Below are 25,097 nucleotides of genomic sequence, written 5' to 3' on the forward strand. Positions count from 1 at the left end.
TTCTCTGTATTCTAGATCAGAGCTGTCTGATTTCTATTTTTGTGCATACTCAAAATTCACATGCTGTGGTGGCTGTGAGATGCATCATATGCATGTTGGTAAATTCTATTATTATTCTCAATTAGATATTGCCCTCCCTGTAAGAGGTTATACTTCCACGCCCCATTGACATTAGTTTGGCCATGTGACTTGCTTTGGAAATTATGTTGCCACATCCCAGCAGAGCTTTAAGAGCCATTATACAGTTCTGCCATTGATTTTTTTTTTTTTTCTGCCAGCACACACAAGAATATCTAACATGGGTGAGCTTTATTTAGATTGAAATATTATTGGAACAATAATACAGTCCACCCAGATAAGGGGCTGATTTTACTTCAGCCTGAGTTCCAGATAGAAGAAAGTAATAAACATCAATTAACATATTTTATGGCTTCACATGTTTAATATAAAAAGAACATAGGCAAATCTTAAAGTGTATGTAATTTAAGAAATCACACTTTCAGTTCACAAATTATAAACCACAAGAAGAAGCCAAACTCAGTAGAAACTGGAAACAGAATCTCAAGGAGTAAGACAGCTCCAGGTGACAGAGGCAGAGATACAAGCCAAGAACCCCAAGGATTGTGGCAAGCCAGCACCAGAGTGCTACAGACATTGGGCAGAAAGTAAGGTCTTGCCATGGACTTGATTTTGAAATCCTAACCTCTAAAACTGGGAGGCAATAAATTCCTTTAGTTAAGCCAACCAGTGTGTGATATTTGTTATAGCAACCCAGCAAACTTAGACAGAAGGAAGCATCAGGCTTGGTAAGGTTGTTCCTCCCAGCTTGTGACTAACAATATAATTTTTAAATGTATATCCTTTAATTAGATTAATATTCATACATTACCTTTTCTCATTTTGAACTTTAAAAAGAATGCCATTAATCATGAGAATAAAGGGGATAAACCATAGTGTTTAATATTCCAGACCAAGATGAAATTGACTATAATTTTAAGGGCAATTAATGATCTTTAAGAATAACTCTCTGAGATAGGATCCTTTGCAATTATCACAATAAGGCTAACATTTGAAATGTAGTTTAAGTCAACATTCTATAGGCATTTTTTATGGAAGGGGAAATGGGGAAATGGGGAAATTGCCCATTTTTATAGGCATTATATGGAAATTTTTATGGAAAAATGACTACTCATTATAACTAAATTTGGAAACTGCATTATTTACCCAGTATGATAAGAGATTTTAGAATTCATTAATAAAAGAAGAGTTAGCTCCAATTTTCTTTTCTGTAAACATAATGGAATATATTGAACTATTGAACATGTAGAAGTGTTTGGAGCTTAGAGTGAACTTATGTTAATGTTACTATTTTTTCAAACTTAAAAGTAAATGGTCCCAAAATGTTTTTGGAATTTTGTTTTAGTTCAGTTTTCAAAGATTTTTAGAATCTGTAATGGAAATAATCAATACACAAAGCATTATAATGGATGATTAATGAAACCAGTACAACTCAGTTTTCAAAAGTAATGAGGAGTTTGCCGAGAAAAGGCTATGAAACATTGCCTTGATTTTATACCTACAGAAAGATCAACATATTTTGTACAATGTTTTAAAACAACACAGAAACAATTGCAGGTAACCATGAAAATACTTTGTAACCTGTTGAGAACTATATATTTGTTAATGACAACCATCACTCAGTTTTCCCAGCCAGAATACCATTCTACTTCACTAAACTTAAAAAAATAACAGTATAGTAGTACTTTTTGTTGCATCCGAACATCCAAAGCATTGTAAGGTAACAGTACTTCCCTCTCTAGGAAAGAAAAAAAGAAAACTTTTGCCAGAATTAGTTTTTACTAGAGTAAAAGATTTTTTTTCCAGAAGAAAATCTCCTTTTAAGATCTCTTTATAGGAATTACTCTTTAGTTAAAAAGATTTGAAGCATATGACAATATGACAATTTTGTCACCATGCAAAATGTGAAAACTGTAATTAACATAAGGCATTTCACAAAAGTATGTGACAGTATAAATGCCACTTGGGTAATAAAATCTTGAAATCCTATAGGAGAGAGGAAGAAAAAATAACACTTGGCACTTGATCTTCATAGGAACCATGACTTTTTAACAATAATTTGATATTACTATAACTTTGCTAGAATGAATACAAACAACTATAAAAACTAAAATCTTGTGATAACTTTAAAATTATATCTTAATTATACAAATATTTCTCTAATTTTGCTATTTTGTTTCATAACAAGTACTTTCTCTAGTGCATTATTTAAAATGGCACTCTTTAGTCCAATATTGAGATGTAATTATTCATTGCCAGTTGACTAGGCACATTTAGTTCCTATCTAGCTTGTCCAAATAGTTGTATTTTAATGGAATATATTAAAAACCAAATGATTTTATAAGTATATTCCCATGTCATAATAATTTAAGCTTAGGGCATGAGAAAGTTATTGACAACCAAAAAATACGTACCATATTCTATTTAGAAATGAAGCCCATGATATATTTGGATCTGAGTATGGTGATACATATGTGACTATCAGAACTGATGGGAAAAGAGGATCTTTTATTCTTAGAATTCAAATATTTAAAAGTTTGCCAAAAGATCTGTAGAACATCAAATCCATCATATGCATTTATACTGGCAAAAGGTTAAGAAAAATATAGGGAAAAAGTGGATTTAGCTAATACTGTAGATTAAAAATACTAACACTTTCAGATATCTTGGCCTTAGTATTTGAAATGGAGCAATGATTTTCACCCCTAGTTTTTTTGTGACTTCCTACATATCCAGGCCCTTAGTTCTAATCCATTTTTGGTACAATTTCTTGATGACTTCTCTGCTCAAGAACAGTAAGGGGTCCTTAGCGTCTACCCAATAAAGTTAAAACTTTTCAGACTGACATTCAGATGTGTCATTTCAACCAAATTCCCCATTTCTTCTCCCACCTTATGTTGCAGCTAAATTGGCCTACTCGCTGAGTCTAGATCTGGCTTGAGCCCACTCAAATACTGCCATCCATGTTCACCCGGATGGTAGTAACTTCCCCTAGGAACACTCTCAGCCTTCACCTCTACTGATCTATGGTTCTTAACAATTTGTTCTGTAACTGTGGTAAGTTGAAAGCTTTGCTCCCACCTTCCAAATTTAGATCCTAAAGGCAGCATCTCTGGTTCACTAAACTTGGACCTATAAAAGGTACAACATTGTTGAACTATGTCCCCAAATCTTTCCCTTTCTCCTTGCAGATTTCTCACTGAAATCTATCCTTTATTACTAGCCCCTCTCGAGAGAAAGAGGATATCATTCAGGGAAGCGGACATGGCTCAACTGATAGAGCATCTGTCTACCATATGGAGGGTCCAGGGTTTGATCCCCTGGGCCTGCTGACCCTGTGGTAAGCCAGTCCACATGCAGCGCTGCCATGAGCAAGGAGTGCCATGCTACGCAAGGGTGCCCCCGTGTAGGGGTGCCCCATGTGCTAGGTGTGTGTCCTGCAAGGAAAGCTGCCTTGTGTGAAAAAACACAGCCTGTCCAGGAGCGTTGCCGCACACACATGGAGAGCTGACGCAGCAAAATAACGCAACGAAAAAGAGATGCAGTTTCCCAGTGCCGCCTAATAATGCAAGTGGATGCAGAACACAAAGCGAATGGACACAGAGAGCAGACAGCAGAGGGGGGACGGGAGGGGGGGGGTGGGGGAAGGAGAGAGAAATAAACAAAATAAATCTTAAAAAGAAAAAAAAAAAGAGGATATCATTCAAAGGAGGGGTCTGACCAGGCAGAGAGAGAAGACAGAAACTGACCCCTTGCAGCATGGGAGGGATTATGGAAAGTGTAAAAGCAGGCAGAAGTAGGGGTAGCAGACAAAGCTGAAACAGCTTCATGCTATCTTCCCTCCCTCCCCTGGCTGGGGATGAAATCCTTGAGTCCTAGATTGAGGAAGTGGTCTAAAGGAACATGTTTTTCCCCCCACACTTCCCACCCCACAGCTGCCATACAGGGCCACAGCATCAGAGTAAAATGACAAGTTGATGTGGTTGGACAAAGTGAAGACCTGGGTACAGGATCCTAGAATCCCCCGGGTGGCAAAGTCAAGCAGATAGTCTCCAGAAATCCCCTGTGGCTCCTTGGAGAAATCTCAGAGAAGCCGACAGTGGTGGTAGAGGATGAATAACAATAAAGAAATAGCCAGATAGCTGGTTATTGGGCTGTAAAATAATAGGACTAAGAGAACTTTACTGTAACTTGAAGTCAGCATGTCTATGATTTTTGCCAAAAAGGCTTACATGAAGACAAAGTACTTTCTGGAAGGAGGAGATCATTGATCCATGATTGCCCCTTCAAGACCATTATCAGGAGGTATCAAAGGAGCACCCAGATTTATAACAAAATGCCTGGGTAAAAGCCCCTTCACAGCATGTAAGGAAGACAATGGGGCCTGGACCTAAGGGACAGTGACAGCAGCAGAAGTCAGCTCCAAATGCCCCCTCCCACACGCATCTGCAGATTTAATCAGAACAACTTAAATTTAATATCTAATGAATGCACCCCTTCTCTCCCTAAAAGGGAAACACACATTTGATTAGAATGCTGTATTTATATTACTAAACATCTTAACTATAAAAAGACACAACTGTGTTTGGGGATTTCATTTTTGTCCTTCCAGAAGCTCAAAACATTCCCCTGTACAAGGATTTTGAATTAATCCTATTATAAGTAAGTACACTACATGTACCTTCCTAACATTTCTCTTTGTCACTTTCTAATATTCTATTAAATTGGTATTTATTAGAGTTATAGAAGGATAAACTGGGAAAAGCACAGCAAATAAAGAAATTGTACAGTAACTACATTATGTGGAAATACTCTCTCAAGCTGTGTAATAAATCTTAATTACATAGAAAAGAAAATGGAAAGTACATATTACTTTTGCCTCACTAAAAACTAATCATTTAGTTTTATTCTATTGAATAGTTTAAATACTCTATTCCTCATCACCTAATTGTAGGAAACATATTCCAAATTTTAAATTGCTCTTGAGTATGTGAAGTTTTACATATTCAAGAACAAGTTAAAATATATATAGATAAAAGATGTTCTCTCTACTTGCCTTGTCCATTTTATATAAAACCCACAGAGTCACATTATTACTAATCAATTTGTTTATTCTGATTAATTCAGAGTAACACTTTCCTTTATATTCAATTGGCTGCTTCCCTGAGCTATTGGCATAAAGGAAACTTTGATTATAACAAGAGCATTAAAGCCTAATTTTTTTACTTACTTCAATATTCAAAAAACAGTAAGTTCCTTTTAAGTGTGATTTGATGGTTAAAGGGAAATTTTAAAACATGGCCCCCATATTCTTTGACAATCTTCCCATTTATAGGTGGGCTTCTAGTTCTTCCTTCGTGCAAGTGGGTGGTGTGTGACTCCCTTGTAACTAATGGAATGTGGTGGAAGTGAAGTCCTGTGACTTTCGAAGCTGGGTCATAGAGTGCAGCTTTGACCTTGTCTGCTGAAATACTGGGCTTGGAGCCTACAGCTGCCATTTAAGAAGTTTGACCACACTGAAGCAGTCATGCTGTGGGGAAGCCAAGCGATCAGGAGAGCATGCAGGTAGGTGCTCTGCTTGGCAGTCTTTGTCATCAAGTCCTTCCAGTCCAGATGCCAACCAGGTGAATGGACAAATCTCCAGATGATTCCTGCCCCCCAGGCACAAAGCCACCCACAGCTTTGAAGTCTTCCCAGCTGAGGCCCCAGACATTGTGGGGCAAAGACAAAATTTCCCTGGTGTGCTCTAAGTTCTTGATCCACAGAATACATGAGCATAATAAAATTGTTTTATTCCACTGTTCTTGGGGTCGTTTGTTATGTAACAGTAGCCACTAGAACACTAGGCTTATCCTTACTTATTTCTCAATTTTCCATGTTAAAAAAATAACAGGACAAATGAGAGGAAAATAAAAAGACAAAAAAATGTGACTTTCTTAAACTCTGTCAATTGTTTTCATTTCTAAAATTGCAAGTCATTCTATGTGAAAATTTACCTAAAACAATAATATACTTAAGGTTTTATATTTATAAAATAATTGAATTAACATGCCTTAGAAAGGCCCATATTAAATATGATTAAGCAATGTTAAAAATATTCACCTATTGGGGAATGAATCATAAACCCCACAAAAGACATGTTCACATCCAAATCTGTGCTCCTGTTGGTGTGAACTCATCTGTAAATAGGATCTTTGGAGATATTATTAAAGTGTGAACAGGATCTTTGAATATCCTAATTAGGTATGATCTAAGTGTATCAGGGTGGGCCTTAAAAAGAGAGGAAATTCTAACAAAATCAGAGAGATTTCTGGCCTCCCTGTGAACCAAAAAATTCCTATTTTTTAAGTTAACCCATTGCATGATATTTGTCATAGCAGCATGGGAAGCCAAAACACCACCAAATGCTAAGATCCCAGTATATCCTGGCACTTGACTTGATATAAGGTTTACATAAATTACAAAATGAAATAATTTAATTTAGAAGCATGATAGTTAATATAAAATATCAACTGCTCAGGCATTGGTCATAACAGGTCCTTACTGTGATATAATCATCATCTTATCAATATCTTTTCAATGTTTTCTCTGAAGATCAATAGTTTGGTCAAATAGATAAATATATTTTTATTTCTAAGGTTCTAGATCACAGAAACTGCCTTGGATAATATTATTAAGAAAGGATTTGAACTTTCAGGAGGAATCATCATAGAAAGGTAAGAATCAATGTGATATATTTCTGCATCACGTCCATTTTAGCACGTATACTGAATAGTGAATATTTATCGTATAAAATAAATGCAAATTAAAATGGAAAATCTTTATCAAATGATAATTTCCATTATTGATAAAGGCATAGTGAAATTGGCAAGCATACTTCCTACAGGATAAATTGTTAAGACTTCTTTAGAGGGAATTTGGTAATGATTATCAAAAGCCTTATAATTTTCTCCTTCCCTGACTCACAAGTTCCCTTCCAGAAATTTGTCATAAGGAAATAGTTATATCAAAGGCAAAACATAGCTACCCAACATACTTATGAAATTTACAATATTGAAATACTGGAAGACTGCTGTATTGTGTTCTGCTGTTATTACAAATTACCATAAATTTAGTCACTTGAAACAAATTTGATCTCACTGGGCCAGAGTCAAGATATGGGCAAGATAGCATTTCTTCTGAAGACTCTAAGGGAGTCTCCTTGCCTTTACTGGCTCCTAAAGGCTCTGTGCATTTCTTGGCTCACACCCGCTTCCTCCATCTGAACAGCCAGCAATGGTGGCTTGCATCCTTCTCATGTTGCATCTCTCTGACTCATCTTTCAACACATCTGCATACAATATGCAGTGAATTAAATGTTTTAGGTTTTGATTGTAAAGTTAATTGTTGTCTCTGTTTTTAAGCTACAATGAGTGGAGAAACACACTTAATTTGCTCACTGGTGTTACAGGGCCAGGCTTGAACCTTTACTCTAGCTGGAATGTCTGAGTGTAGAGCAGACTGCAACTCGGTGGCTGTGTATCTATTGCATTTGAGTTGTTCTGAGAGAGAAATGAGATAGCTGATGTTCCAGTTTGAGATATCTCTTCACGTTCGTCTATAGGGGAGTCAGGATTCTCCTGATCTCTGGCATGATGAGGTACTGGTAAGTGGAGTAGGAAGTGCACAGCCACCTTAAGGAACGGAAATTCATCCCTAACTAGGATATACCTATTTACCTTTCATAAATTAGCGATTGCCTGCACAGTGTATCTAAAAGGTGTGATGTGAACTTAGAGATTAGAAAATATGATTATTCTTCTGATGAAAATAGAAATTAGAAGAGTTAGTGAAATCCAAGAAACAGTTTCAGTAGTTTAGGCATCATTTAACCCTTACCGCTAGGATATATATATATACACATATATATTTTTGCAGATTTTATTTACCACCCCCACCTTGTTGTTTGTGCTTGCTGTGTGCTGTGTCCATTTGCTGTACGCTGTCTGTCTTCTTTTAGGAGTCACAGGGAACTAAACCTGGGACCTCCCATAGGGGAGAGAGACACTCAATTGCTTGAGCCACCTCTCCTCCCTGCTCTGCTGTCTCTTTCATTGTGTTTCCTCTTTGCATCTCCTTGTGTCAGCTCACTGTGCCAGCTTGCTGTCTTGCTTGTCTTCTCCAAGAGGCACTGGAAACTGAACTCGGGACCTCCCATGTGGTAGGCAGGCGCTCAATTACTTGTGCCACATCTGTTTCCCTCCCCAAGTATATTTTTAAAGTTATCACTCTTAAGTGGAATTCCAAAAGAATGAACAGAAAGTACAGTAAATTATCACTAAGGGAGTACAGTATAGTGGTTTGGAAAGGGAATTTTGGTATCACACAGCTGTGCCTTCAAATTCTCATTCTGCTACCGAAAACATGCTTGCCAGTGATCAGAAAACTTGGTTTCTCTATACCTTAGTGTCTGTATTTTTAAAATGGGCATTGGACAAGCGGACAGTTTTTCTGGAATGAATGAGATGATACAGCTATATGGGTAAGGCAGTGGCTGTAAACAGTAAATGCTCAATATTCAGAATGTTTCTGAAAGACTCTACTGAGTTGACTACTGTGTAAAGGAAGTCAGATCTGGAATTAAAGCCTTTGGAGACTGCTTACCTTAGGTTAGGATTCTCAATAAGCAGACCCTGACACAAAGATTTGAGGGAAATGGTTTATTTTGGAGGTTATCCCAGGAAGCACAGTTAGAAGCGTGGGGAAATGAGGGAGGAAAGGGAAGCACTCTATTTTGGGGGTACATAAATGAGGGTTTGCTATGGGGACGGGGGCTCAATCCTGGTGGGGAACCTGATGGTTTAGACTAGAGTATAGCTTAGGGTTTCCCATCACTGTGCTGATGAAGCTGGGGGGATTATACAGCAACTCCCATCCATTATTGGATGTGGGTTGTTCCTGGGATTGTAATCTCACTTTTCAGCCAAGCACCTTCTGTGGCTAGAGAATCCCTAAAATATTCCAAAGTGTTTGCAAAGAAAGCCACTGAAAGGTGAGTGTATCTAGGGACTATGAACCGAGTCAGCTATAGAGTGTGGAATGTTTCCCTTTTACTTATATAGCCTAAAGACTACTCTTTGTTGATGGCTGCAGGGAAACCACAGCAAGATTATAGATGGATCCACATAAATGCACTGTTGCTGTTATGAATAATAAAAGGTAATAGGATTATTCTGACAATATGACAGGAGAGTCTTCAATATTCAGTATTAACTTATAGCTTTCTTTTTCTTGGTCAATGCAAAATACCTGCATCCTCAGCAGCTAACGTGTGTAAAGACCAAAGAAAAACAACTAAAAGATACTGTTATTCTCATGTCCTCAACTATCTCTACTCTGATCTCATTTTAATAAACACTGGAAGGGAAGGAGAACTCTTATTATAGTAATAAAATACCAGCTTTTGGTGAATTTAACAAATGAAGTCTCATTACTGGTTTCTAGGGCTGATGAATCATTTCCGAAAATTCTCAATGCCCTTTTCAGTTTCTTTAGATTTAGTCATTCTAATATTCATATTTATTCAAAGGAGACAATCATTTTGGATCCTTATTTGAGGTTCCCGGAAAATTCTACCCTATACAAAAGGCATTTTCTCAGTCGGACCGAATCCTATTTGCTACAGGAAGCTCTTTGTATGATGCGATTTCAACAACCTAAATCTTGTATCAGAGGTGTGTGCAGATGCTTGCTACTTAGCTTTCTATACTGGTTCCTTCCTTAGCCACAGTCATTGTCCTGGGATACATCCCCGCTTAAATCCAATGACTCAGGTCCCCTATGGATCACAACATCACGTCTTCATTTCCCGGGAAAGTTAGGAAATTTTCCACTAGCTTCCCGGGGCATAAAGAAACTTGTCACCCGGGTTGCGAACGCCCAAGATCCCGGGACCGTCACCTAGGCCAGCCCGTTACTCCCTTCAGTTCCGCCCGCAGGTGGCAGCAGCGGGCCCCTAAGCGAGTCTCTCCGCAGGTAAAAGCATCCGCGGCACATCTGGCGGGTTCCAGCATCCACCTCCTAGAGTCCGCACCCAGCTCGGACGGTCCGCGAGGCTGTGGCAATCAAATGCTACAATTGTCCCTGATCCTTTAACGATGTGAACGAAAACGTACGGCCTGAAGCAGCCCACAGTATCCCTACAACGTCCGGTTCCTCCTCCTCCCAACTCCAACAGCAGCCCAGGCCCTTTCCCCGCAGGGTCTGCCCCGTAACTCTCCGGCCCTAGCGGCCGGGCCGAGGCTGGCTCCGAGCTGGGCGCGTCGGCGGCCGCGGCGCCTGTTCCTCGCGCCTCTCCTCGCTGCTGCCCGCGCTTTCGGCCGGGCGGGAGGCCTCCGCCGTACCCCTCTTTCCGCACCCATCCCCCTTCTCTAACCTTCTGCGTCGTCCCTTCTCCCCAACACACAGACGCACACACACGCGGCTCGCTCGCGCCGAGTGCTCGGGGATCGGCGGCGGGAGCAGGACCCGCAGAGCCGAGCCCGCCACGGACATGCTGCCCGGGCTCCTCGGCCCGGGGCGCCCCTTCCCGCCGAGACCCCGCCGCCCGCAGCCCCCGCGGCCGCGGCCCCGGGCCGGCTCGCTGAAGTTGACGCCTAGGAGGGGGCGGCGGGGAGGAGGCTGAAGGATTTGTCTGAGGAGGAGGAGGGTTAGCACCTCGGGGCGCGGGGAGGGGCGGCGCCGCGCCCAGGACGCTGCGCGAAGCCGGCCTCCCCGCGCGCTGCAGCCGCCGCCGCCGCCCGGGACCGCCGAGCCCGGCCGCCCCCGCCCGCGGGGCGCTCAGGAGCCGCGGGGCAGCGCGAGGAGGCGGCGGCGGCCCGCGCGCGCTTCTGCCGCCCCCGGAGCCGAACGCGCGGGGCGAGCGCGCGTCGCGCGGCGGCCGCGCCGGGGGGCGCCACTTCGGGGCCAGATGCCCGAGGGCGCGGCGGCGCTGCGAGGCTGCCGCTGCGGCTCCTGCGGGCCCCGGGCGCGACTGGGCGCGCGGCGCTGCCCGCGGCGCGGCGTGTGCACCGCGCGAGTGAAGGTATGTGCAGCGGGCGCGGCTGGAGCTCCCGCCGCCGCCGCCGCGCCAGCAGGTCCTAATGCCTGTCACCTCCCAGGACGCTGGCAGCGGCAGCCCGGAGCCCCCGAGCCCTCGGCAGGTCTGCCTGTCCTTCCCCGCGATCTGATTGGATAAAGTGGGGGCTCGACGGTGGCCGACGTGGGACAGTCTGGCTGTGGCAGGGGTCTCGGAAACCATGGGTTATTGCAGTGGCAGGTGCACGCTTATCTTCATCTGTGGCATGCAACTGGTAAGTGACACTTGGATCTTCGTATTCTGTAATGTAGCTTGGCGATGGTGGGCAGGGCAGTGTACTAAAGGGTCTGCTATGGAATAGAATGGAAGAAAAAAAAGAGAAAAGGTGATAGATATATTGCCTTTATTTTAAATTATTTCAGGGAGACACACTGTGGGGTGCAGGAGAGGCGAACCTTTCAGTCCCCACCTATTTCTGTCCCTCTCAGAACAGTTTGGCAAGTGCGGGTTAAACTTGTTGTCTTTAATTTCTTTAAGCATATAGCAAGATGTTGATCTTTTTCCTTTAGACTTTGCTTTCCTATTAACGTTAACAACGAGATTGTCACATGCGTTTTACTATACAGGTGTTAAAACAGAGGAGCTGGAATGTTTGACTTTTCTTCATGTACTCATTTTTGCAGTGCCTTTGATTCTTCGTTGACCTGGGTTATTTTTCTGGGAATGTTATTGTCTTGGAAGTATAATGCTCTGACAGACGGCTATGTAGGGCAGCTGGTGTCCTTACAGCAGTATGATCTAGAATCCACATTAAGTTTTAAAAGTATGCAGACTGAACAGAAATACTTAGGTGAACTCAGCAGCACCATTACCATAGACCAAGCCGGTAACCTTTAAGTGGCGATTACAACAAACAATTCCAGGGGAAAATATTCTACCTTATATTATGCATGTAATAGTGCTGAAATAGATACTGTTGTCTGATCCCGTAGGTGGGAAAATTATATGTACTTTTTGAAGAATGTTTTACCAGTTGCAAAGAGGCAAGGAGCCCATAATGGAAAACGTCATGCCTCTGAATTTCAGATTGACTAAGGGGGATGGAAGGTGGGGCTGAGGAGAATGTTTAGAGGTGAAAAATATACTATCCTAAGTGGTTAATTTGAGGTAGGAGGCACTTGCTTACTCCTGCTATCAAATAGCTTTCCCTGGAAAGTATAAATTATTCTGAATAGCCACCCACTTTTTGAACAATTGCTTCAAAAGGCTGAAAGGACTGCAAGACAAATGAAGATTTCTGAAAGCCCAATCAGTAAAGTGTTCAAAAGAGCAAGGATTTGCTATTGGAACTGACAGCAGAATTCCTTAAGTGTTCTTCATTGTTTATCAGTTGTCATGAAACCCATGAGTATTTGTTTGGTTTAATATTTAGCTGAAGCAGTCCTTTTTGTTGTATATTGTTTCAAGATGCTTTTATTTTCCAGAAAAGTTATCTAATGATGTATATTTTGGTCTGTGAATTACTGATGAACTTGGTGGTAAGAAAAAAGAAGATGGAACTATAAATATCATTTTTCAAATGTTATATTTTCTCAATGATGTGTGACCTGTTTATTTTTCTGCACCACAGATTCATTTAAGTTTTGCAATAGAGGAATTTCACTTTTAATGATAGAGTTATCCAGAGCAATGAGGGAGTCTATTTTGTTAAACCACTCATTAGGCAAAGTATGCAATATTTCATAAACATTTCAGAACATTCTTAGTTTCATATATGATTCAGAAAACAATGTATTTGCTAATTCACTGTGTGAAAGCATAAAACTGAAAATGAGTGGGTGGGTAAGAGCATTCATGCAGAATTTTTAAAATGTGATTTAACTTTTAATAATTTTACCTTGTAGGACTGATTATGGAAAATGTCTTTATGAAGTTTTGTGTGATGAATACGAACTCCTCAATAATGTAAATAATTTTTGAAAAAATATTAATATGCGAACGGGGAGATTAAATATGGAAAGCATCAAGATAAAGCAAAGGTTTCTTTGTATGCGTGTGCATGAGGGTGTGTGAATGTGCATGTTTATGCACGCATGTAGTGGAGTTTTGAAGAGGTGCTACATCACTCATGAAACAAATTCTGACTCTCAGCTCAGTTCTCTATCAAAATACAAGTAGCTGTAGCACTGGACCACTCACCCTAAGCAAGTATACATTTCAATCCTAAGGAGTATCTTATACTCCATAAGAATCATGTGATTTTTCCCACTCAGACATTATATGCCACCAGGCTAATATAATTAGCAGCCATGTTAATGCAGATGCAGAACAAAAACAAAGGATGAAGAAAATCCAATTGGTTTGAGAGGATGAGGTGATCACATCTTAAAGAACCTCAGGGATTCCTGGTAATTACTGCTTTTTAGAAATATAGTCTATAATTTAGAAAAATAATGTTATTTGCAAAACACCATGCTAAAAAAATTAGGTAGGTGCTTATACCTTCTTGTCCTCTTGGTAGATTTTTAAAAAGTTTTTTTTATCTTTGAGTGATTGTAAGGGTTGTTTTACAGATATGCCAGGTTTTCAGACTAAGTCTGTCTCATGTTACTGATTGACATGATAGTTCACCCAGTTTTGTTTACTTCTGCACTCTTTAATGTGTGTTATTGTAACATTGGGCTTGGCCTTTTTCTTGTTTGTTGTTTGTTTGTTTGCAACTGTATAGAAAAATCTTAGCTGTATTAAAATAATTGAAGCCAAAGTTAATCTAGTGTATTACTTTTTTAGATTTCTGGGAACATTAAGCTCAAATTCTGAAAGTACCGTATTTGAATTTTAATTAAACTTTAAAAATGCATTTATGTCAACTTGCAACTAATCTTAGGAGATGGTGAGATAGCTTTTCTTTGTGTAGATGGGGATGTCATTTATTAGGTTATGATCAGAGCAGACACAGTGCTTTGATAGTTTAACAAATAAAGGTCAGAAACAAATGTTTCAGAGAAATATACTTGCAAGAATTCTACATCTTTGCTTTTAATTATGTTAAAAGTGCATTTAATTTACAAGTGTAGATAAAACGTAGTTTTTAAAATATCAGGAAGTCAGTATATAAAACAAGAAATTAGAAATCCTTACATAGAGACTCTATAGAAAACTTCAATTTTATGAGAAAAGTGCATGTGCCTATCATACATTAAAATATGCGAGCTATGTGGTTAGGCCAATTTAAGATTTTAGGTAGCTTGCTAAGACAAGGGGTGTGATGTGTGAACTCTGCAAACGGATGTGTAGAATCCAGAGTTTAAGCTCAAATCTCAAGAAGGTAATTGTCTTTTTTTTTTCTTTTCTTTTATCACTGGTGTCTTACTGCTCAGAAACTGAAGATTTCAGATAGTAACAAAAATCATCATTGCATTTGCTGTGGTGGCTATAATGGTACAGGACAAGAACAATTTAACTTGTTATTCACAACTTTCAGCAGCTTGAGAAGGAGTTTTGACTGTTTTTCCCCCAATGGTTAGTTGAATCAAAGGGTACTGTATATAAATGTTGAAAAAATTACGCAGATATTTTCAGTGAAAAATGATTCTGTTATAGTGTGGAAGAATAGAACTTATTTTAGGTTGAAACGACAGCTTTGTTTTCAAATCAGGCAACGTAAAATCTTCAACAGTTTTGTACATCAGACTTGTACATGGTAGTAATTTCGAAAGCTTATGTGCCATAAACTGTCAAAGAAAGTATAGATTTACATTCAACAGATCAACACTTGAAATTGCCTTTCTTGCCATGTGTGCTATGAAATATTGCTAACACAGAACAGGTGCAACCAACAGTTAGGTTAGTACACATGTGTGTGCAGCTGTGTAAAGACACACATTTGAAACTTATTTAAGAATCATCAGTTGCTATCTACTGCACAATTACTAAGCATTTTCAGTGGTATACTTTATTAGGAAAGAAGACCATGGTGGAATAAACAAAATAATTACATTATAATTATGAAGTGTATCAGTGATGTGAATCGAGATTTTTCTGTAGTGTTCTTAATTACGTGCTACTTGATTACTTTAAAAAAAAATAAAGTATTGACATGAAGTGGCCTGAAACATGCAAGCAGAATCTTATGATTTTCCTAATGTATATTTGACAAGTTTCACAGTGTGGAACTTTGTGTGACATAAACCCTTATACTCAGAGAATTTTATATTTTAGTTTCAAATGCCATAGATAGTAAAATCTTGAGTTTGTTATCTAACTCATGGAGAAGATTGAAAATGCCTACATGATACCTCAAAAAAGTGATGTACAAATATGCTAAAATGTTGCTAGGTTGTAAAATAACTCTCTTTTTTAATGATTTATACTTTTACACCCCAACATAGTCAGCTTTCATGCTTTTGTTTCTAGTTTATTCTTTTTTTTTTTTTTTTGCTTTTAATTAAGATTTTTGTGTTTTTTTTTCACCTTTCAAAACTTTAACCAGAAGACAAAAGTATAGGGAGAAGAGTCTTCCAACACTTCTCATGTAAATCCAAACTTCAGAAAGATTTCTTCTGTGGAGTAAAAAAGTTATTTGCTGTTTACAAGTTTATTTCTGTGTTAGAAAGATATTTCCCTTTCCCCATGCTTTTAGCATTTCCTGAATTCCCTGATTCAGTCTTGACTGCCACAACCTAACAGATAGTACGAGGACCTCCGTTTTCTAGCATCTGTAGTGCAAACCTTGGCAGCAGACACTAACTGCTCCTGGTCTGTGAGAGACTTAGTTTACTTTTTCATTGTACTTCAGCGTGACTTGCTTTATTGCCAAGAAAGATGTAGAATTTTCTTCCAATGTCCAGCTCTCTTCATTGTTTCACAAACCAAGTGGCAGCCTCTTTCGTTCTAAATGTTTCCAAGTAGAACAGTTCTCCTGCTTTCTTAAATAAAGGCTTAGAGGGCAGCATCCCCTTTGCTGCATGCCAGAGTCATCTCTGGCATGGGGCCCATAAGTGGGCTCAGAAAGTTGAATAGGCATTGTCACCTCCTTTTCCCTCTGATCCCACTTTGCATTGAGATCAAATTCTCCACTTTCCCAGGCAAGAATTTCACAATGGAAGCATGGCACTCGTTAAATCAGAGGAAATTGTTTCTTAGTCTGTTCATGTTTGTATATGTGTGTACTTGATAAAATATGAGACAGAAGCACATATCAACACTTGCATGTTTTCTTTGGAAATAAAAATATTAAAATATGGCATCGATTGCATTAAGTTTTTTTATATACTACTAATGCCTAATATTTCAAAGGATGTAGTTCAGTTATGTTGTTTGGTAGAATTTCAAGCAGCTCAGTGTAATTTTTCCAGAATCAGCTTTGAAATTAATATTACTAATAATGGAATTTACCTTATTCCCATGCCTTGTAAGACAAATATCAGAAATCAAACACACTCAGAACTGGGAGAGATATTTGTATTTTGTTTTTTGTTTTTTTCTCACCTGTAGATAAGGAACACAGTTCTAATTTTTGTTCTTTTCCCTCATAGAAAGTAGATTTATTTTTTTCTAAAATAGTAAAATGTATATACTTTCAAGACTTTTGTATCTGGTGTTGCCTTATCCCCTCATACATTTATAGAAGCAAGTATCTAGTACCTAGCAAGTACCTAGAAAATTTCTATAGTGTGAAAATAAAATGTATAAAGCATTTGTTCCTCTCAACCCCAAGAAATGAAACGGTTTTTTAAAATGATGAAGGAACAAGATAGAATTATCTTGTTTTCTGTCTTCAGATTAGGGTGAAAATTAAAATTTGTAACCTGCTGTTTTCTTCTTTTAATATTTCAGGTATGTTCAGATATGAAAGTTCTTATTATTAAAAGGGAATTACTTGCTTCATCTTCTTAAAAACAGTGCTTTCCTTGTCCTTTGCTTAAACTCTAAAACAGGCACTGAGTCTAAAGTATAAGAATAGTCTATCAGTTAATCTTTTTTTTTTTGTACTCACAAAAGTTTATTTGTAAATGAAAGATAATAGTATGATCATTGATGGAGTGCTTTTTAATGTTGTTAGATTATGGAATTAATATTTTGTTAATTTCTCCATTACACATTACCAACTATTAACTTTTTCTAACTAACGAAAACATTTTTAAGAAAACAAATCTATTTATGCACAGTAATGCTATTTCTTTTACAACTAAAATTCCTAACAGTTAATCTTGTGAAAGCTATAGACACTTTATTTTCAACCTGAAGAAGGAATAGGGTAACTTCTAATGCTAATAATTTTTACCCTTTTGAATTACCTATGAATCACATGCTACTTTTGATCTCTGTAAAAAAAATCTTTTTGAAACGTTTCAAATAAACTGACATTCATGTTTACTTTGAAAGCAAATTAGATTCTTTTTTCTTTCCATGTGTTTTTATAATTTTTTATGCTTTTAAAATCTAGCTCTCTAAAATACTTAAATAATAACGGAAATGTCTTTTTTTTTTGACACCATCTCTGGGCTAAATACAAACTGTATTATTTCAGTGATTCTTCCCCAATAATTCTGGAGAAGGTAGGTAATAAATATTGATATCTCTTTTCTACAGAGGAGGAAACAGAAACTCTGAAAGTTTTAGCAACTTCCTTAATTCACTCTCTAGGTATATGGTAGAGTCTCTGAGCCTGTGGCACCTTGCCTCACTGTGTCCCTTGCATATAACATTAACTATATCAGTATTTCATGTATGTTTTACTATTTAAAAAAAGCATCTACCTTCACATTTCTTGCTCACTCATACAGCCACTGAAGCTTAAAGCAGTAGGGTTGATGCCAGGCTCCTGTCCCAAACCTGACTGGCCACATGGACCTGGGGTTCCCACAACTATACTAGCTGCTTGTATGTCAACTGGAGAATAAAAGAGGAGGTTGTCCCATGCAGATCTAGTGTCCTTTGCTGTCACCAGTAGATTTCAGGTGTGCCAGAATGCTGCCAAACACACTTGTATTTCTACCCTAGAGTAATAAGGCTTTCTGACATTATTTAAGAGTGGGGGGAAAAGTTACATGTGCTATGTATTTCTGGCCAACAGACACCTGTTTTGTAGGGGCTTGGACACTTTGACATGTACACTTAAAATAGACTCTATGGGATGAAGAAATGCCTTCATTTGTTTTCTAATTCCTGTTCTTTTTGCAACTGATCCCTGATGAATGGCTATTGCAGAGTAATGATATTTGCCTGTTTTATGCTTTTGTTTCATTTTAAATAAATTTGAAATACTCAAAGCATCCCGACCACTGATGGAGGAAAATATTATTTAAAATTATTGTCGATGGAAATAACTTAAAGAGTAAATAGTGTTGAATTTCTGGGATGAATTCTCAAGCTTTCATGTGCATCAGAATCACCTGTGGGCCTTGTTAAATACAGATGGCTCTGTACCACCCCCAGAGTCTCTGATTCCGTTGGTCTGTGGTGGGGCCAGGGAATTTGCAGCTCTAACAGTTTCCCAGGTGTTGCTGATGCTGCTGGTCAGGGACCAGATTTTGAGACCTAATGGTCTAGAACATAGGTCGTCATTTAATGGTGGTGTGTGAGTGCAGGCACCTGTTTGTGAAATTCTCCAACCCAAATGAATCCTTAGTTCATTTCTCCTTTTAGCCTGTTACTGATATGAAAGAAAACTTTTCTTAGGGACCAAACATGCTTACTTCTGACTTGTAGCTTTAGTTCTCGTTACAAGTTTAAAGACAGGAAGTAGAAGGTCTTTTCTCTTCATGGCATTTGTGACTCGAAGAATAGAGATGCCAAAGGATCTGAAAGCCAGCATTCTGTACGACAGTAAAGCTGGTATGTAAATGGTGCTTCATGTGTTTTTCTACTAGCCTGGCCCCTCAGTCTAAATTTGTGCAAATAATTCCTGACCCATTTACTCTACAGGTTGCTTAGGAGATGTTCTCAATGTTTATGTAAAAGTAGCATGCATTTAGCTTCACAAATATGAGTCTTTATTGTTGTATTACTTCTGGTATCTAGAAAATCTTTCTAGTTATTAATAGTTTAATCTTTCTGACCTGCTCATCTTGTGAGACTAAAAATAGTTTTAGGGGTGCATTACATATCATCTGGCCAGCAGGGCCCTAGATTCAACAACTAGTTTCTTCATGGAAATATTTATTTTTAATTCACCCACCCCTAATTTCTTTAGGCTCTGACACTAAGATCTGACACAAATGGTTTGAAAGAGAGAAAATGATATGCTTATATGTGATATATCTAACTCTTAAATTTTTCAATTAAGAATTCAACTTAGATTTCAAAAACACGTTAACAAACTCCTTCTTTAGGACAGCACTTAAAAAATTATGTTCTATGCAATATTACTCTTGAAAAATGCCCTACTCAACATGGGTTGCAAGGTTAAATGAATTGGAGGGAGACTGTGTACTTTATCCCTTCCCTCTTCCACTCAGTGGTCTCTATACATATTAGCAACTCTAAGAAGTCTTGCATTAAATAAACCCCTACTTAACTCCATTTGACTCAGCAAATATTTATAAAATGTTTGCAGTGAACCAAGGAACCTCTTTTTCTGATATCCCCTATTAATATTCTACAGAATTAGTATTTTCAGGAAGACTTTTCAGTGAATTATTACTCCAGGCTACTGATGTAGTCCAAAAGTTAGTATTATTAAATTGTTACCTAAACAGTATTTAAAGGTAATCCAGTATGGAAAGCCTTAACCTAAAAATGTTTAAAGTGAGATATATTATTATCAGATTAATAAAATAAATGAAGGGGACTGGTTTTCAGATATTTCACTGGTTTTTTTTTTAACTTGTTTAAGTTTCTTGAAACCATGTTTCAATCACTAAAATTACAACCCTTAACACTGAAATCCAGTCAAGAGCAATTTCTGATGTTGTAAAGAGGGTGACATGTTGCAATACCTTCTGAAAGATATTTGGAACTTCAGAGAACACCTGGGGGAGGGCATCTGTGGAATCCTTTTTTTTTTTTTTAATAGTTTACATTATACTTAACAGTTTGCATCACACAATTTTATAGATTTTGACAAAATCTATAATCGCTTGTATCTGTCATTGCAATGACAGGCAGAACAATTCCAGAGTTCCCCAAATGCCCCCAGTTCCACTTATTCTTCCCTCTCCCTTCTCTTAGAACCTCTGGTGGCCACTGCCTTTATATCAATGTTACAGGTTCTCCCATTGCTGGAATAATATTAAGTCTATTTAGTCCATAGTTGCATTCCCTCTTTATGTTTGTTCATTCCTCAGTCTTGAGGATTTTGGGATGGTGATGCCCACTCTGTTTCTGATTGAGAGGGGGCTTAGATACCATGGGGCAGCTAGATGGAACTGTCTTGCTTGCAGTTATAGATGCTGTTGTATGGGATGGGCATTGTCCATCATCATCCTTTTTTTAGTTGTCTTGAGCAAATCCAATGAACTGGAGAGTAGATGTTGCAACTCTGTCTTGCTTTTACAAGCAGAGGATGAGGAACAGTGTCTGTATCCTACACTAGAATCAAACTCTTCCACCCTAGGCCTAAAGGTCTGCCTATGCAGGGTGCCTGGCGAGGAGTGCTAGTACTGACTTTTGTTTTATAGTCAATGCATACTCTCTGAATCAGTAACACACTGGAACAAAAGAAGAACAATGTTGAATTCTTTGAAAACAAATGGGTCTTAGTTTGGAATGGAGGACCCAATGGGTATACCCTTCTCCTGTTAACAGAAGGCTTTCTGTGCATCTGTGTGGTGGTAATTATACAACAGAATAAGGCAGTATTTCACATTACTGACATCTGTGTCTCAAATGATGGAAGGGGCAATGCTATATCTGAAATGTTCAGTGCTAGTGAATGTATATGATGCTAATCTATATGGGATTCCAACTATAAGAGTTACATGGGGCAGATCACCCAAGTTGTATTTTTAGAAAGTACAGTCTGTGGTGCCACTGGGGAACAAAAAGGGAGGCAGACTGCAGGCTCCAGAGAGAAGGGGAAATCACAGCCTGGTGATATGCTGCTTCTATGGAATTGGCTCCTGGACAAGGACTGTACCTACTGTCTAGGCATTGGGTGCCTTTTCTGTTATGGTATCTGCAGGGATGGGGAGCAGTTTGATCCTGGGCACTATAATTCATCCCTTCAGACACAGTGATTCTGAACTCATTCGTAATCTATAAGATCGCAATAATGATTACCTGTATGAGCTGCTATACCCAGGTGCTATCTGCTTGCAATACTGAAGTGTAGGGATAATCCTAGAGTCTGTGGATGTATTTAGTTATTGGGAGTAGTGAGTGAGCTACATTATTTGAAGGCTTTAGAAGCTGTTGTGGATTTGACAATACACAGCAGTACACAAAGAGCCCTAGTCTCTTTTTTCCTCCTTTCTTTTTTAAGAAGGTTTGCTCTCCAATTTGATGGTAGTGAGACTATACTTGGAGTTATATATAGGAGTATGTAGTTGTTATCCTTATCAATGGGAATTAATGGAGTTTCATTTTTGTCCATCTTTCATTAGATGTGGTTCCATTTTATTCAATCTAAGGGTGATAGTTTAATTATGGGCATTCAGTAGGAGTTATAAACTTACATATTTTGCTCTTCTATTAGCGTAGTGTTCAAGCTTCTTTCTAGTTACTAATGTCTAACAGTTCAAAAGCAAGTAAAACTACTCTACTTAAAAGAATAATATATTTTTGAAAAGACCATTCTAGTGAAGTTCTGGGAAGTTGGCTGTGCATCCATTAATGAATCATCTCAGAAATATATTTCTGATATTTGGAAATTCCATTGATTGTACACTTTGAATGGATTGTGTACTTTACTAATATGCATCAATAGAATTGACTTATTTTAAAAGAATATATATATATATTATTTCTGGATTTTTTATTTTAAAAGAATATATATATATATATTTCTGGATTTGTATAAATCATTCCTGGGAAGATCAATGGGCAATTAGAGATATAGAATGATGGTTTCCCAGGTTACTATTTTGTCATCTGTACCAGAATAAATTTATTTTTATTCAGAATAGCTGCTTTAGCAGCACATATGCAAAATAGCTGCCCTACAAACCAGGCAAATAGCATAAGTTCTGTTACGTTTAGTAAATGTAAATCCTGTAATAATCATGTTTGGCAAAATTTAATAATATGCCTTTTTAAATTTAATCCTTAAGGGAGGCCTGGGTTTTCACTTTCTTTTCACAAGAATAAAGTGGTGATGATAGCTCTGTTACTCACCTACTTTAAGACTTGAGGGTTCTGTTTAGTACCATGGCGACCTAAATCTTAGTTTTTCTTGTTAATTAAAAAAAATAAACTCCAATGAATACTTTTTTTAGCTTTACATAGCTTTTCAATGCAGACCACATGAAAACTAGTTTTGTTGCATGAAATTTTAAATTTAATATTTCTTAATGTGAATAAAAATGTTATTCTCTTGATGCATAGATGAGAAATATTAGGAAAACTCATTGGCAGAAGGCAGTGATCTCAGTTTACAGGAGGACAATAAGCTCTTTGAAAAGTGATTCTGGAATATTAAAATATCTTCTCTTACAAAGACATCTCTTCTGAATGTCTCTGTGATGTAGCAGGAATGGAGTAGGCAGTATGCATAGGACGCTTCTTTGGGCTACAGGGAGATGGAGAAGATGCAGTAATCCATTCACCTGGGTTGGTTCCTAATCTGAGATGCTGTTAAAATTATGATCATTTGAAAATGAATGAATTAATGAATGGATAGTGGGAGGAAATTAAATAATTACTAAATCAACTTTATCAGGTAGGATTTATGAAATGTCCTCACATGAATAGCATGGCATGCACTGAATAAATTAAGTGTATCTAGTTTTTTTATCCTTTGGCAATTAGGATGTGATCTAGCTGAAAGCCATGTCAAGCACTGTTTCTATTGTAAATTGATATAATGTCTGCTGGTTGTGTAATTGAAAGATTAGCTTAAATTGCTACCTGATCCTTATTATTTATTTATTTACTAAGACATACTACTTAATTGATAGGATGGTAGCTAAAATAATTTATAGTTCTTGTTCCTTATGTGCAATAAAGTCACCATTAAATTTACTGTAGATAAGATCAATGTTGATTAAAAATAAATGTTGATATAAACTGGTTCATGTGGTTCATTTTTAAAAATATGAGTTCATGTAATTTTAAATTCATATTATCTAGCTCCTTATTTAGTTCATTTGACATAATGGTAGTTAAATATTCCAAAGGCTGTACTAGATCAGGATATAAATACCTCTACAGAAGTAGTTTTTAGTGTTTTTGTGCATTATGGGCTACTTTTAGAGTCTGTTAAAAGCTATGAACTCTCTCACCAGGAAGATGTCCAAACAACTTGAGGGGATTCAAAAACTTCTGTATCCCATCTATAAAACTTAGATAAAAAACCTTGATCTAAAATCTTTTTTATACCACCAGCCTTTCAGAGATTTATGATTATCAACAGATTAAATTCACTTACTTTTGAACTTGGAAGACATTTTATGAAAATATATATGTATGATATAAATTTGATGTACTTTATTATATATTATAAGCATTTATGCACATACATATATAAAAGTGCATATGTGTATACATCTGTATGTGTATAATGCAAGGTGTGGGAAGCCAGGAATACGAGTTGGATAGTGGTAATAACTGGGACAATAACACTGGGCCTCTGTCGAGGAGATGAAATCATATGTGTAGATACCTACAATTTAAGGAATGATAAGAAGCAAGAGAAATAAGAACAAAGTACTAAGGATATAGAGCAATAGGAGCATTTAACTCCTTGTAGACTGATCACAGAATTATGAATGTCTAGGATTTGAGTGGTAGGATTTCTATAGCTAGAGACTGGAGAAGAGAGGATTTCCAGAAGAAATGTTAGGAGCAAAGTAGTGAGAATGAGAAAGCCTACGTGTGGGCCAGTGAATAGTCAGGTTGACTGGCCAGCAGGCGAGAGGTGGGGATGAAGCAGGGAATGGGCAGGAGTGCAGTTCATGGATGGACTTGAGCACCTTGTGAAGGAGTTTGAATAGTATGAGATAGGATACATGTCTCAGTATATGTCATTTACCAAGATGAATGACCTAATTCTCTGCAGTAGAATAAGAACATAATTTTGAGAATGAGGGCCTGAGATTTGGGGTACAAGCCCTCTTGGGAATGTCAGGGCAAAGCAATGGTACAGAGATTGCTAAATTGCGTCAAAGGCCTTAGTAAAATTAGGTGGCATGCATTTTTAGAGGATCCAATTCCTTATTCATCATTATCCAACTTTCTAAGCATGAGAAGAAAAAGCAGAAAATGGAAGTTTCTTTGTTCAGAGGTTGAATAAAATTAAGGGTTCAGAGAGCTCAAGGTGTCTGTGAGAATAATATATTTGGGAGAGAAATTAGGGTGGTCAGAATGGGATGGAAAAATGGATTGCTTCGTTGGCAATGCAAAGGTTTGAGAATAAGTAACAGCAGAAATGAGACAATAGAAGATAAGATGGAGATAAGGTCGTTTAAGAGTCCACTAATACAGAAGTTTAGATCTTGGGGAAGAGCAACTCTTGGGGAATGCAGGTATCCTTGGTTTTTCACGAAATTGGGTGGAGTGGAGCTCAATGTTTTAGTTTTTTAGTAGGATGAGGGGCAGTGAGGCCCAACTGTTAGAATAAACATCATTGTGCATTTTAGCTTTACTACAGATGATTGGAAATAAGGGGCAGTGAAGAGACACCAAGAGCAATTGGAAGATTGTAGACAATGAAGAGAAAGTTTTGGGGAGTGCTTGGTTTAAGCAGGGGATTGGGGCTGGTAAAGAAGGGTGGCTAGGGACAATCTGGAGGTGGCTGCTGGTGGAGGGCATGAATTGAGAGGAAAGGAAATGTTTAATGTTGGTTTAGTGTGTATGTGAATGG

At 38.1% G+C, this 25,097-nt stretch overlaps 1 protein-coding gene across 3 annotated transcripts in view; it reads left to right on the forward strand.

The window, feature by feature from the left end:
* The first annotated feature begins 10,971 nt into the window (after nt 1-10,971).
* NKAIN2 (sodium/potassium transporting ATPase interacting 2) overlaps nt 10,972-25,097 on the forward strand; it is a 1,086,452-nt gene continuing 1,072,326 nt past the window's right edge. For 2 of the 3 annotated variants that reach the window (XR_011650129.1, XM_071218647.1), the window contains exons 1-2: nt 11,014-11,140; nt 11,217-11,408. Coding sequence is in view for 1 of the 3 variants with exons in the window: in XM_071218647.1 (XP_071074748.1) it covers nt 11,355-11,408 (54 nt within the window). In the remaining 2 variants the exon portion in view is untranslated. Of the gene's footprint in view, nt 11,409-25,097 lie in introns of all 3 variants that reach the window. The other variant, XR_001119140.3, reaches the window with a different exon arrangement.

The sequence above is a fragment of the Dasypus novemcinctus genome, chromosome 11, assembly GCF_030445035.2.
Source record: "Dasypus novemcinctus isolate mDasNov1 chromosome 11, mDasNov1.1.hap2, whole genome shotgun sequence".
NCBI classification, from domain to species: Eukaryota; Metazoa; Chordata; class Mammalia; order Cingulata; family Dasypodidae; genus Dasypus; species Dasypus novemcinctus.